The following is a 15,580-nucleotide window of genomic DNA, read 5'->3' as shown; positions in this document are numbered from 1 at the left end:
GGGGTTTTGGTGATGTTTAATGATAACGTACACAGTGGCAAATCATGTAAACGTTTCCGATAGTTACACCCGGTATAAGTGAAATCATCTTGTCATGGTTTTAGTAACGTCTGGTTTCCATAGTGACGTCTATTTTCCCAGATGATTATCTTGCTGGTTAATTGCATTACGTTGTACGGTCCTGCTTTGTATTACGATGGACATTTCCCGGTTGTCTGCAGGAAGTACCCTTCCGTGTCCCCCGTGAAGAGGAGGATATGGTTCTTCCATCATTCTTCTCTTCATGGGGAATAAAGAAAATATCCCCAAATCCACCCGCACCCCTTTCAAGTCTTAATTGTTGGTTATGTGTTTAGATGAAGCTCTGAGATCTTGAGGAATGCTGAATTCAGTTTTACTTCCTTAGAAGGACATTACATCAGAATACAGCATAGTAGAGAAAACATATATACACTATATTGCCAAAAGTATTGGTACGCCTTTACACGCACATGAACTCTAGTGGCATCCCAGTCTTAGTCCGTAGAGATCAGTATTGGGTTGGCTCCGCCCTCTAATGGCATCCCAGTCTTAGTCCGTAGGGTTCAGTATTGGGTTGGCTCTGCCCTCTAATGGCATCCCAGTCTTAGTCCGTAGGGATCAGTATTGGGTTGGCTCCGCCCTCTAATGGCATCCCAGTCTTAGTCCGTAGGGTTCAGTATTGGGTTGGCTCCGCCCTCTAATGGCATCCCAGTCTTAGTCCATAATCCCCCCTCCCCCAAACATTACACTTGGCACAATGCAGCCAGGCAAGTACCGTTCTCCTGGCAACCGCCAAACCCAGACACGTCCGTCGGATTGCCAGACAGAGAAGCGTGATTGGTCACTCCGGAGAACACGTCTCCACTTCTCTAGAGTCCAGTGGTGGCGCGCTTTACACCACGACATACCACGCTTTGCATTGCACTTGGTGATGTGCGGCTTGGATGCAGCTGCTCGGCCATGGAAACCCATTCCATGACGCTCTCTACGCACTGTTGTTGTGCCAATCTGACGGTCGCATGGAGTTTGGAGGTCTGTAGCTATTGACTCTGCAGACAGTTGGCGACTTCTGAGCACTGTGCGCTTCAGCATGCGCTGACCCCGCTCTGTCATGTGATGTGGCCCACCACTTCCTGGCTGAGTTGCTGTTGTTCCCAGTTGCTTCCACTTTGTTATAATCTCAGTAACAGGCGACCGCGGCGGAATATTTAGTAGCACGGGAAATGTCACGGGTGGACTTATTGCACAGGTGACAACCTATCACGGCGCCGCGCTTGTAGTCACTGAGCTCCTGAGAGCGACCCGTTCTCTCACCAATGTCTGTAGAAGCGTCTGCATGCCGAGGTGCCTCGTCCTATACACCGGGGGCCATGGAGGGGATTAGAACACTTGGAGTGGGAGGGGCCCAATACTTTTGGCAATATAGTGTATATACAGATAGAGCTTCCTGTGTATCACAGACATGCATATATAATCATAGAGACCAACACTGCACCACAACGCCATCTAGTGCCCAAAAGACATAACAGAACATTAGCATAAGCTGTTGTATTTCGAACATTAATATGATAATATGCTTTATGTTCACTTGTTATGTAAAGCTCACGAACCTCTTTGCGTGTCTTATTCTAGACTCCGTGTTGGAGAAGAACCCTCTCCGCAAGAGACAGGCAGAGAGCACAAAGACACTCGTGGCCAGAGACTACAGACTGACCTCAACCAAAAGGCAGAGTGCCGAAAAAAGCGAACAGTTGTCACACACGCCGAGCCGCCGCCTGAATGTAAAAAGTACCTCTTTTCCAAGTCGGCCAAGCCCCGTAACCAAAGAGTTTCAGAAAGTTAGCTCCGTCCTCCAGTCTCAGAGTCTAAGATATACCAAAGCATCCACAGAGAAAGCAGCAACGACGTTATCCTCAGGAGAGAGGAGAATCGAGAGGCGTCCTCCGACTGAAGACGTGTCCAAGAAGAGTAAAGTGGAAAACATCTCTCATACGTATTCTCAAGGGTCATCAAAAGCCATGCCGGATAAAACTGTGAGGTCACAAGCCAAGGAGCAGCCTTTAGATAAAATTGTTTACAGTAAACACGAGGCAGAAGTAACGGAAACTGAAGCTTTGGAAAATGGGTTTCTGTTGCCAGGTGAAAGAGAAATTCAGCAAAAAATTGATCATTTGGAGTCATCCTTAAAGACTGTTGAAGATCAACATCCCATCGTCCACGATGTTGCACTGGAAGATCAGCAAGGTTCTCTGAAAGTTGACGTCAATGTCCAAGACCTTCAGTCCAAAGCTCAAGAAGATGTTCACCAAACAGACCTTCCAAGTCAAGTCTTTGGAAACGTAGAAGCAGACCTGGTTGTTCAAAGCGAAGATGTTGTTACTCAAGTCGTGACATGCCAGACTGTCTTATTCGAAAAACAAGAAGTCGTGCAATCACTAGAGAACCAAAATATAGAGACAACGTCCAAGGAAGATGTCACGTGCCTCAGAATAGCTCAGGCAATATCAGAACCTTATACAGCAGACGCAAAGGCCGAGCTACTGGCCATAACGCCAACACACGAACAAGAACTCAGTACGACTCTCCTTCCAGCTGAACGAGAGGAACCAAAGGCACTTTCTTCCGATGTTGTGTGCGAATCTGAACCTTTGGCTCAACAGGAACAAGATTCTAATGGCCAAGTATCATTTGATCTTGAGCAAGCTATTGGTCTGTCAAGCGACGTCAAGGAAGACACCAAACAACGGGCCGATGGAAAGGACACTTTGTTGGTCGATCAAGGTTTTGAAATAACTGATACAGAGCAAGGTGACTCCAGTTTAGAAAAGGTGGAGACTGAAAGTAAACTTCAGGAGGAACAAGTCGTAGTAGACCAGCAGATCCTAAGCACGCCAAAGCAAAGCGATAACCAGGTATTCAATGATGAGAAAGTCATAGAAGATAAAAGCCAGGGAGAAGAGGAACCTGTTGGCAAATGTGACATTATTTTTGATGGTGCCGAGTCCCTTGAAACATGCTCAGATGGTGCACTGAACAGCTCACAGGTCAATGAACTATCAACAGAGACTGATCTTAGACAGAATACTGAGCCACAGAGTGATGAAGTAATAGTCTCACAGGAGTTTCATTCATTGAGTTGTGAAATTGATAATACTCAAATGAGGGAGCGTGAAGAAGAAACCACAACTGAGAATGAAGAACTGCAGGAGGACTTTGACCTGAAGCTTGCACAATCTGAAAGTCTTCTTGAAGAAAGTGAAGACTCTTCGAACACAGGGGAACAGGAAGAAAACCAGTTGAGTATCAAACAAGAACCTAAATATTTTGAAGGGGAAGTGAAGAAGAGTGACGTAGAGGAAAGTTCTCAAGAACATGATACAGAACAACCCAGTGAAACATACAGAAAGGAAGAACTTGCCGCATTACCTGAGGACATTATCCAAGTCTCTGAGGACAGCCAAGAACTAATCCAGGAAGAGCAGAAGAGTTTAGAACTGTGCAGTTCGGTACGAGAAAGTGAAATTTACGTTGAACGGAAAACTCAGATAATCTGTGTTACAGAACAAATTACTGAACAGTTTATCGTTGATGATAAAGAATTTGGCGATCACTTGGATGCTGAGAATTCGTATTTTCCTGAAGCTGGACTAAAGGAAATTCAACAAGAACTGGAAAGTCTGGAGTTCAGTGGCAAAGAAAAAGAGATTCGTGATATTCTTAGTACTGTAGAAGCTGATGGAGTGCAAATAACCAAGTTGGAGTCAGAAGAAGCTACAAGTCAGTTAAGTGATGATACTCAGGACACGGTCCAAGTATTTGAGAACATTGAGGATAGTCAGGATGTTAAGCTGGAAAAGCAGAAATCACCTGAAGCAAGAGATGTTGAACAGGACCAAAGCAATACTGAAGATAAAGTTCAGCTCGTAGATGGTATTGATGATGGTGATCAGTCAGTGGATAAGAGCCAAGAGCTGTTATCTAAGCAAGACAGTAGCATTGTGCCTGAAACTGAACAAGTGGACAGTCTGCAGTCTTTCCAAGAAGAACAAAAAGACACCGAATTGGCTCAGACTGAACAACAGGACAATAAGTTGAGCTTTGATGAAGACAGTTCACCACCTGAAACTAAGGAAACCATTTTTTCTGCAAGCGATGTGATAGAGGAACCGAAATTCGATGGACAATCTTCACTGTCCTTTGGTGGTGCTGAAAATGACGTGAATGCTAGTGTAGAGGAGCAAGCTTCAAGTCAGTTCTCAGAATTGAAAGAGGAGTTTGGGCAGACATATACCGAGAGTGTAGACTTAATATCAGAGGAGCTGAAGGGGTTTGAGCCAACAGTTGCTGAAGAAGGAGATGTCCCCACAGAAACTGATTTCACCGCATCTCTACAGAAAGAAGTTGTTGAACAACCGGCTGAAGAAGAACCTGAACCTCACATTACGCACGATGTCACAGATGCACCTACAATTACAAACAGGGTACAAGAAAACCAACCGGAAGAACACGAGTCAGAGGAAACTAAAACAATAGAAGAGGATGTTCAGTTTGATGAATCAGGACAAGCCTATCAAGAATTAGTAGATGCCGTTGCTTGTGCTCTATTAAGAGAAGAGGTGGAGCTGGAGAGCCCTTTATCGGCTGACAGAGTCCAGGAACCAGAAACTAGTTATGAGCACGTCAGTGATGCAGAGATCAAAGTAACTTTTCAGGATAAAAGTGAAGAAATAACCTACTGGACAGAGAAGGTTATACTACAAGAGAGCCGTCAAGTGGTTTCCACAAGCACCTATTCTGAGGAGCATGAGGTTGACACGCAACTGGTCCACCAAGCATGTGATCCTACTGACGTAGAGAGGTCAGCAATGACAGATCTAGAACCTGAAAGGAAAATACCAGAAAACGAGACAGAAGAATGTATTCCTGAAAGTGATAACGTAGACAGCGGTGATGTCAAACCTGTCAGCCAAGAATCAAAGGGCCCTGGTGCTGACCAAGAGCCAGGATTTGACCATGAGACCCTCTGTGACACGCAGCCTGAAATTACAGTTCAAAAGGCAACTGCTGAAGAGTACAGCAGCAAAGATACACAAGAAGAAACCAGTTATGACAATTATGAGGATGTTTCCAAAAAAACAGATACCACTGAGAATGAGGAGGAGAGTAAAGACTCCAGGGATCTTGAAGCTGACCAAGCATCAGAGCAGGACCAACAGCACGTCTCTGATGCAGAGACCAAAACTATATTGCAGGAGGAGAGCACAGAAGAATATTCTAGCCAAGATACCGAAGAAAAAACTAGTCAAGAGGATTCTGAAACTGTTTCCAAAACAACAGAGCCAGAACCCTTAGCGGAAAATGAGAAGGACAGTAAAGATTCTGGAAATCCCGAAGCCGACCAAGAGTTAGAACTTGACCAACGTCATGTCTTTGATACAGAGTCCAAAGTTATATTGCAACAGGAAAGCTCAGAAGAATATTCTAGCCAAGATGTTGAAGAAAAAACTAGTCCAGAAACTGCACAGGATACCTTGGCAGAAAATAAAGATTCCATGGATCCTGAAGCTGACCGAGAGGCAGAGATTGACCAAGAGGATGTCTCTGATTCTAAAATCTCCTATCAACAGGAAAGTGTAGAAAGATATACCAGAGAAGGTGCGGAAGAAGAAATAAGTCAAGTCAGTTGTGAAACTGTCTCTGAAACAGTAAAGAAAGACACCTCTGAAGAGAACGAAGAAGACAGTAAGGACTCCAGAAAACCAGAATCTGACCCAGAGCCAGAAATTGACCACGAGTCTCTGTCCGGTACAGAGGCCAAAATCACCTATCAACAGGCAAGTGTATTAGATTCTGACAAAGGAGCAGATGAGGAAATTCGTGAGGAGACATCTGAAGTAGTTTCAACAATGATAGAAAATGTATTTTCTGAGAAGAATGAGGAAGTTGAACAATTAGCGGCTGAAGTAGATGAATCTGCAGTACCAAGCACAGACCATGAAAGTCACACAACACAAATCAAGGCCGAAACATGCATTAGTGGGAAAGAAAACATTGCAAGTGATGCTGAACCAATCAGCCAAGAATCCCGAGATCCTGAACCTGACCAAAAACCAGAGCTTGTCCAAGAAACTCTCTCTGATACAGAGCAAGAGGTTGGCCCCCAACAGGAAGATGCAGATGACCATTTCAGCAAAGGCTCAGAAGAACAAACAACCCAAGATACGTTAGAAATAGTCACAAAAGTGACAGAATGGGTCACCAGAGAGGAAGATGAGCAGGATGGTAAGGATTTCAGGGATTCTGGGGCTTATGAAGGACAAGATCTTGTTGAAGAGCCCCCCTTTGACACAGAGCCACCATTTACTCTTGAGGAGAAAAAGGAAGAAGTATGTTTCAGTGAAGATGTAGAGGAAGAAATAAGACAAGAGACTGTTGAACCAATCTCAAAGACAGCAGAGGAGGACACCATGGTAGAGAATCAGGAGGACACTAAATATTCCAAGGATTCTGAGGCTGAGCAAGGGCAAGATCTTGTTGAAGAGCCCCTCTTAGGTACAGAGCCAAGATTTAATCTTGAGGAGAAAAAGGAAGAAGTGTGTTTCAGTGAAGATGTAGAGGAAGAAATAAGACATGAGACTGAAGAACCAATCTCAAAAACAGTAGAAGAGGACACCACTGCAGAGAATCAGGGGGACATTAAAGATTCCAAGGATTCAGTGGCTGAGCAAGGGCAAGGACTTGTCGAAGAGCCCCTCTTAGATACAGAGCCACAATTTACTCTTGAGGAGAAAAATGAAGACGTGTGTTTCAGTGAAGATGTAGAGAAAGAAATAAGACAAGAGACTGTTGAACCAATCTCAAAGACAGCAGAAGAGGATACCACTGTAGACAACCAGGAGGCTGTTAAAGATTCCAAGGATTCTGAGGCTGAGCAAGGGCAAGATCTTGTTGAAGAGCCCCTCTTAGGTACAGAGCCAAGATTTAATCTTGAGGAGAAAAAGGAAGAAGTGTGTTTCAGTGAAGATGTAGAGGAAGAAATAAGACATGAGACTGAAGAACCAATCTCAAAAACAGTAGAAGAGGACACCACTGCAGAGAATCAGGGGGACATTAAAGATTCCAAGGATTCAGTGGCTGAGCAAGGGCAAGGACTTGTCGAAGAGCCCCTCTTAGATACAGAGCCACAATTTACTCTTGAGGAGAAAAATGAAGACGTGTGTTTCAGTGAAGATGTAGAGAAAGAAATAAGACAAGAGACTGTTGAACCAATCTCAAAGACAGCAGAAGAGGATACCACTGTAGACAACCAGGAGGCTGTTAAAGATTCCAAGGATTCTGAGGCTGAGCAAGGGCAAGATCTTGTTGAAGAGCCCCTCTTAGGTACAGAGCCAAGATTTAATCTTGAGGAGAAAAAGGAAGAAGTGTGTTTCAGTGAAGATGTAGAGGAAGAAATAAGACATGAGACTGAAGAACCAATCTCAAAAACAGTAGAAGAGGACACCACTGCAGAGAATCAGGGGGACATTAAAGATTCCAAGGATTCAGTGGCTGAGCAAGGGCAAGGACTTGTCGAAGAGCCCCTCTTAGATACAGAGCCACAATTTACTCTTGAGGAGAAAAATGAAGACGTGTGTTTCAGTGAAGATGTAGAGAAAGAAATAAGACAAGAGACTGTTGAACCAATCTCAAAGACAGCAGAAGAGGATACCACTGTAGACAACCAGGAGGCTGTTAAAGATTCCAAGGATTCTGAGGCTGAGCAAGGGCAAGATCTTGTTGAAGAGCCCCTCTTAGGTACAGAGCCAAGATTTAATCTTGAGGAGAAAAAGGAAGAAGTGTGTTTCAGTGAAGATGTAGAGGAAGAAATAAGACATGAGACTGAAGAACCAATCTCAAAAACAGTAGAAGAGGACACCACTGCAGAGAATCAGGGGGACATTAAAGATTCCAAGGATTCAGTGGCTGAGCAAGGGCAAGGACTTGTCGAAGAGCCCCTCTTAGATACAGAGCCACAATTTACTCTTGAGGAGAAAAATGAAGACGTGTGTTTCAGTGAAGATGTAGAGAAAGAAATAAGACAAGAGACTGTTGAACCAATCTCAAAGACAGCAGAAGAGGATACCACTGTAGACAACCAGGAGGCTGTTAAAGATTCCAAGGATTCTGAGGCTGAGCAAGGGCAAGATCTTGTTGAAGAGCCCCTCTTAGGTACAGAGCCAAGATTTAATCTTGAGGAGAAAAAGGAAGAAGTGTGTTTCAGTGAAGATGTAGAGGAAGAAATAAGACATGAGACTGAAGAACCAATCTCAAAAACAGTAGAAGAGGACACCACTGCAGAGAATCAGGGGGACATTAAAGATTCCAAGGATTCAGTGGCTGAGCAAGGGCAAGGACTTGTCGAAGAGCCCCTCTTAGATACAGAGCCACAATTTACTCTTGAGGAGAAAAATGAAGACGTGTGTTTCAGTGAAGATGTAGAGAAAGAAATAAGACAAGAGACTGTTGAACCAATCTCAAAGACAGCAGAAGAGGATACCACTGTAGACAACCAGGAGGCTGTTAAAGATTCCAAGGATTCTGAGGCTGAGCAAGGGCAAGATCTTGTTGAAGAGCCCCTCTTAGGTACAGAGCCAAGATTTAATCTTGAGGAGAAAAAGGAAGAAGTGTGTTTCAGTGAAGATGTAGAGGAAGAAATAAGACATGAGACTGAAGAACCAATCTCAAAAACAGTAGAAGAGGACACCACTGCAGAGAATCAGGGGGACATTAAAGATTCCAAGGATTCAGTGGCTGAGCAAGGGCAAGGACTTGTCGAAGAGCCCCTCTTAGATACAGAGCCACAATTTACTCTTGAGGAGAAAAATGAAGACGTGTGTTTCAGTGAAGATGTAGAGAAAGAAATAAGACAAGAGACTGTTGAACCAATCTCAAAGACAGCAGAAGAGGATACCACTGTAGACAACCAGGAGGCTGTTAAAGATTCCAAGGATTCTGAGGCTGAGCAAGGGCAAGATCTTGTTGAAGAGCCCCTCTTAGGTACAGAGCCAAGATTTAATCTTGAGGAGAAAAAGGAAGAAGTGTGTTTCAGTGAAGATGTAGAGGAAGAAATAAGACATGAGACTGAAGAACCAATCTCAAAAACAGTAGAAGAGGACACCACTGCAGAGAATCAGGGGGACATTAAAGATTCCAAGGATTCAGTGGCTGAGCAAGGGCAAGGACTTGTCGAAGAGCCCCTCTTAGATACAGAGCCACAATTTACTCTTGAGGAGAAAAATGAAGACGTGTGTTTCAGTGAAGATGTAGAGAAAGAAATAAGACAAGAGACTGTTGAACCAATCTCAAAGACAGCAGAAGAGGATACCACTGTAGACAACCAGGAGGCTGTTAAAGATTCCAAGGATTCTGAGGCTGAGCAAGGGCAAGATCTTGTTGAAGAGCCCCTCTTAGATACAGAGCCACAATTTAATCTTGAGGAGAAAAGGGAAGACGTGTGTTTCAGTGAAGATGTAGAGAAAGAAATAAGACAAGAGACTGAAGAACCAATCTCAAAAACAGCAGAAGAGGACACCACTGCAGAGAATCAAGAGGACATTAAAGATGCCAAGGATTCAGTGGCTGAGCAAGGGCAAGGACTTGTCGAAGAGCCCCTCTTAGATACAGAGCCAAAATCTACTCTTGAGGAGAAAAATGAAGACGTGTGTTTCAGTAAAGCTGTACTGAAAGAACTCAAGAAAGTGATAAACCAAGAAGAAGAAGAAGGTTCATTACCCGAAATCAGAAAAGAAGATGAAATGAGTGGCTTTAACAATCCAGAGGAGACAACTCAGTTCAATGGCTACGAGCCAGTCGGCAAGGAAATGAAGGATCCAAAAGTTGACCAGGAGCCAGAATACGACAACGACTCCCAAAGAGATGAAGAAGAAACACACGGCCTGTCATGTGATGCAAAAGACGTAAATCAAGATGTTAATGCAGAAGTTTGCTTGACTGAGGATTATAGCACATCAGAAGAAAAGCAGATACATCAATTGGTGGAGAATGACGCTGAGCTTGAGCAAGACAGATTGACAATGGAAGGCACCAAGCAAGAAAATCAGTCCTTAGACAGCAAATTAGAAGACAGCGTCAGTGCAAGTGATGACACACAAAATATTGCTCAATGGGGTGACCCCGAAGCAACCATCCCAGAATCATTTGATTCTACCTATTGTATCGTGTTGAACGCTGAGGTGGAACCAGACAGTGCAGTCAATATTTATACGCAGGAAACAGAACTAGACTCCTATCAGTTCACAGAACCCAAAGCTCCCTCTCAGCAGGAAACTGAAGATGAGCACCTAAAACAATCAGGTGAAGAAAAGGAAGTAAGTGAAGAGAATTATGAAGCAGATTCCACAGCTAAAGACTATAACGAATCCGAGGAGACTGAAGAGATTGTTCCAGACCAAAAGGAACCAGAAGATGACCCAAAGATTCCATTTTCACTGACCATCATTCAAAACAATCTTCGATTCACAAGTGAAAACAATGCTGAGGCCCGGCCTGAAAAAGAAGAGTGTGAGTTGTCTACAGACGGCACAGATCTGGTTCTTGATGAAAAGGAAAGTGCTGATCTGCAAAACGATGACATCGACCATGAAAGCCTAAACAAGGAAGAAGCCATCTTAGAAGACAAAGATTTCACAGAAAGCAAACAAGAGGATGAAGACATTAAAGAGAAGGAAGAGGAAATTGTAAGCGAACTTTCCTACCAAGTATCAACAGAACTTAATACCCAGATTCCAGGAGACCAAGCAAACTTTTTGGAAACTGAAACTAATGAACAAAGAAAGGAATCGGCTACTGCTTCCGAGACAGAAAGTGAAACCATCCTTGTAGAACAAAGCATAGAACAGAAACTGAATGCTGAGATCCCCACCTTGGCTTCAGATTTTGAAGGACCCACAGAGGAGCAGAGTGAAATTGAAGATGTGCCTACACCCAGCAATCTAGAAGAAGACAACTCCAAATCGGATGAATCCCTGGACTCACAAGACATCTCAATGTATTCTCAGAAGAGTGAAGACTTTGAAATCAGCAAAGATTACCAACTAGAGCAAACCCTCCCGGATTCAACACCATTGCCCAATCTTGATGAGGAGTTTGAGGACTTAGCAGAAGATAAGGTCATCCTCACCTCAGGAGAAGCTCAGACGGTTGCAGGGTCTTTCTGTCTTCCTGAACTGAAAGAAGAAGTGTTAGATTCTAGTTTGGAGTCGCAGTCTTCACAAGTAGCCACAGAGACTGGAGCTGAGGAACCTAAGCAAGAGTTGGCGAATGTTGCTGAAAGCTCTTCCGGGACATTAGATGAAGTCACTTTTGGTAACAAGCACTTAGAAGCTTCAGAAGTCAGCAAAGCAGAAAATACAGAATCAGACGAGTCCTTGAACTCACAAGAAGAAATCTCAATTCCCTGTGCAGACTACCAGTTGGAGAAGACACTACCCGACACTACACCTTTATCTAAGCTCACCGATGGATCCGGAATGTTGGCAAAAGGACAGGAGATCTCAGAACCACCACAAACTGATGATGTTAAAGAAGTTCAGAGCAATATTGAACAAAGCGACTTAACGGCATATGAAAGTGAAAAGGAAGCTGAAAGTGTATCTGAAACAACAGAATTATTTCCTACAGCAGAAGACCCGGAGTCAAAATTAGCACCTCCTCTCAATATTGATGTAACTCGGGACGAATCCACCTACAGAATTCCAGAACAAAGTGCAATTATTTCTGGAGATGATAGGGATTCAGTAGAGGAAGAAGAAGATCAATGGGAACTGATAACAAAAGAAGAAATCTCAACTGGATCTGTTACTGACAATACCGAAACGGAGGAAGCCATAATCTTAGGTGACCATAATGGTGACCTTCCTCAGGATCAAAGTGATGAAAGTTACGAAGGACTAAAGACCACAAGTGATGAGCCTCTTCATGAAGAAAGTAATCGAGATGATTTAGAACTCATTGAAAAGACTACGGAAACAAGTGTGGCCTTAGAAAGTGACCGTTCTATAGCTTCAGATGAAACCACACCAAACGTGACAGCTATCGGCCATGAGACTGATCCAGAAGATGACAAAGGTGAGGAAACTTCTGACGTTAAAGTGAAAGAGATCTCTGATAAAATTGAAAAAGTTGTATTAGCGAAAGTGGAAGATGAAGCAATACTGGCCACCAAACCAAGTCAAGAAGCTAGTCTTCCCGAACACATAGAATTTCACACATCCGATGAAGAGAAAGACACCACCGGTGAAATCAGTGACTCTTCATTCGACTCTAACAGCGGCAATGAGAGAGAAGCAGCCGAAGACCAACATTCTTCACCAACGGAAAGTAACATTTACGTTAAAACGGTGAATGGACTGCACGAGGGTACCATTGTGCAAGCCACGCTGGACTTAGAAGACCTTCTGATCAATGGACATTCCACGGGTGAACAAAGCAAAATAGTCATTTCTGAAAGGAAGACCATCGTAAAAGTGGAAGAGGACATCATAAGTACCCACACCCAGGATATTATAGAGGAGTCTGTTCTCAAATTTGCAGCCTCAGAGTGCAAGAGTGAGGGCCTCTTCCAATCTTTACTGGAAAAATCAGAGCTGAAAGAAGGTACCAGGCTCGATGAACCCTCTGCTGTTGAGTATGTGGACTCTGCCACCGACGAAACCAATTATACCAAGAAAACCATAATGCCTTACCTTCGCGATAGTGACTTCACCAACCAGGCCGAAATACAGCCTTCCCTGGGTGATGAAGGTCTCATTGTTGACACAAAGCAGCAAACTGTCCAGACCCACCAAGAAAGAGACGACGCGTGGTCGTCCGACGAGTAGACCGGACTGTGTTTTTCTGTTTGTGAAGGAGCAGAAACTTTATTTATTTCTTGGTTACGGCGACCATGAACGATTTTTGCCCGTTTTAAGAGAAAACAGCCGGTGCAAATGTATGGGAATGTTTCCCATGGAACCTGTGCTGGTAAAGTTACGCGAGGGCTGGAACTTGTCAACAGATCCATATTGCTTCATGGACTCGAAATCGAGAGGCCGCCAACAGATCCAACTTTTTTATATGAATAAGACTGGTCAAGGAGACGGCTGTACAACGTATCTTGTGGATCGGCGGAGCGGCACGCGTGTGAGAGTTTTCTTTTGTTTTTGTCTTTTGCGTGGGTCCAGTGGGCACAATCTTCAAAGAACATTCAAAACGCTTCAGATCTTTAAGAGGAGAATTGCAATTGAACTCAAGTGACCTCTTTCTGCGTGTACTGCCGATGAAGTAATTGCTTTTTTTAACTTGTATGCGGACTGTTTTATGAAGTGCCTCACGCGGTCCGTTGCCTCCATTGTGTATGAGCGGCACATATTTACATATCGTTATTCTTCTGTTGCTTGGAACTTAAGATTCCATCCATTTGCATTATATTCGTATTACTTACGTTGAGTTTATAAGGATAAGGGGAAAAAAAGCCGCAGACTGTGATACTGCCGGAGCAAACTCTAGACTGTTATAAAGGTTTGATGTAAAGCGTTTGAAGGTATGAAGGTGGAGGAGCCATCTTGTCCTTGGTGATTGTTGGCTATGGTTCATTACCAGTGGTGGTCCATGGCCAACATGCATGCTTTGCCATAGCGACCAGATGAAAGGAAGAACCTAGCTGGTTTATACTGGCAACATAGTTATCCTTCCAGAAGGTGGAGGAGCCATCTTGTCCTTGGCGATTGTTGGCCATGGTTCATTACCAGTGGTGGTCCATGGCCAACATGCATGCTTTGCCATAGCGACCAGATGAAAGGAAGAACCTAGCTGGTTTATACTGGCAACATAGTTATCCTTCCAGAAGGTATGAAGGTGGAGAAGCCATCTTGTCCTTGGCGATTGTTGGCATTGGTTCATTACCATTGGTGGTCCATGGCCAACGTCCATGCTTTGCCATAGCGACCAGATGAAAGGAAGAACCTAGCTGGTTTATACTGGCAACATAGTTATCCTTCCAGAAGGTATGAAGGTGGAGAAGCCATCTTGTCCTTGGCGATTGTTGGCATTGGTTCATTACCATTTGTGGTCCATGGCCAACGTCCATGCTTTGCCATAGCGACCAGATGAAAGGAAGAACCTAGCTGGTTTATACTGGCAACATAGTTATCCTTCCAGAAGGTATGAAGGTGGAGGAGCCATCTTGTCCTTTGTGATTGTTGGCCATGGTTCATTACCATTGGTGGTCCATGGCCAACGTCCATGCTTTGCCATAGCGACCAGATGAAAGGAAGAACCTAGCTGGTTTATACTGGCAACATAGTTATCCTTCCAGAAGGTATGAAGGTGGAGGAGCCATCTTGTCCTTTGTGATTGTTGGCCATGGTTCATTACCATTGGTGGTCCATGGCCAACGTCCATGCTTTGCCATAGCGACCAGATGAAAGGAAGAACCTAGCTGGTTTATACTGGCAACATAGTTATCCTTCCAGAAGGTATGAAGGTGGAGGAGCCATCTTGTCCTTTGTGATTGTTGGCCATGGTTCATTACCATTGGTGGTCCATGGCCAACGTCCATGCTTTGCCATAGCGACCAGATGAAAGGAAGAACCTAGCTGGTTTATACTGGCAACATAGTTATCCTTCCAGAATGTATGAAGGTGGAGGAGCCATCTTGTCCTTGGCGATTGTTGGCCATGGTTCATTACCATTGGTGGTCCATGGCCAACGTCCATGCTTTGCCATAGCGACCAGATGAAAGGAAGAACCTAGCTGGTTTATACTGGCAACATAGTTATCCTTCCAGAAGGTATGAAGGTGGAGAAGCCATCTTGTCCTTGGCGATTGTTGGCCATGGTTCATTACCATTTGTGGTCCATGGACAACGTCCATGCTTTGCCATAGCGACCAGATGAAAGGAAGAACCTAGCTGGTTTATACTGGCAACATAGTTATCCTTCCAGAAGGTATGAAGGTGGAGGAGCCATCTTGTCCTTTGTGATTGTTGGCCATGGTTCATTACCATTGGTGGTCCATGGCCAACGTCCATGCTTTGCCATAGCGACCAGATGAAAGGAAGAACCTAGCTGGTTTATACTGGCAACATAGTTATCCTTCCAGAATGTATGAAGGTGGAGGAGCCATCTTGTCCTTGGCGATTGTTGGCCATGGTTCATTACCATTGGTGGTCCATGGCCAACATCCACTGTCACTGGAGAGGAACGTGCCGCTGCACAGATCACTGACAGTGATTCGTTCCTCTTCACAGCCGCCAGTGACAGCCAGCAGCAAGAGATGACATAGCGACCCAGGCGGCATCAGGGGATGTCCTGGACGGGCCCCCCTGTGCGGTCGCCTAGGTCGCTATGGCGATTGTAACACCACTGCTTCATGGTATATCTGTAGAAGGTTCTCATTCACCCAGTTCATGGTATATCTGTAGAAGGTTCTCATTCACCCAGGTCATAGTATATCTGTAGAAGGTTCTCATTCACCCAGGTCATGGTATATCTGTAGAAGGTCCTCAGTCACCCAGGTCATG

The 15,580-nt window shown here is 44.3% G+C and overlaps 1 protein-coding gene across 1 annotated transcript in view; it reads left to right on the top strand.

The window, feature by feature from the left end:
- The window catches only part of LOC108802568 (A-kinase anchor protein 9-like), a 34,398-nt gene extending 21,459 nt beyond the window's left edge, over positions 1-12,939 (top strand). The window contains exon 5 of the mRNA XM_018574424.1: positions 1,654-12,939. Within this exon, the coding sequence (XP_018429926.1) occupies positions 1,654-12,899 (11,246 nt within the window). The 3' untranslated portion in view covers positions 12,900-12,939. The remainder of the gene's footprint in view (positions 1-1,653) is intronic.
- The last annotated feature ends 2,641 nt before the right edge of the window (positions 12,940-15,580 follow it).

This window comes from Nanorana parkeri, unplaced genomic scaffold, assembly GCF_000935625.1.
Source record: "Nanorana parkeri isolate BGI_ZX_2015 unplaced genomic scaffold, ASM93562v1 scaffold2960, whole genome shotgun sequence".
NCBI classification, from domain to species: Eukaryota; Metazoa; Chordata; class Amphibia; order Anura; family Dicroglossidae; genus Nanorana; species Nanorana parkeri.
Note: the sequence above shows the minus strand (reverse complement) of the source record. Positions and strands in the feature narration are given on the sequence as shown.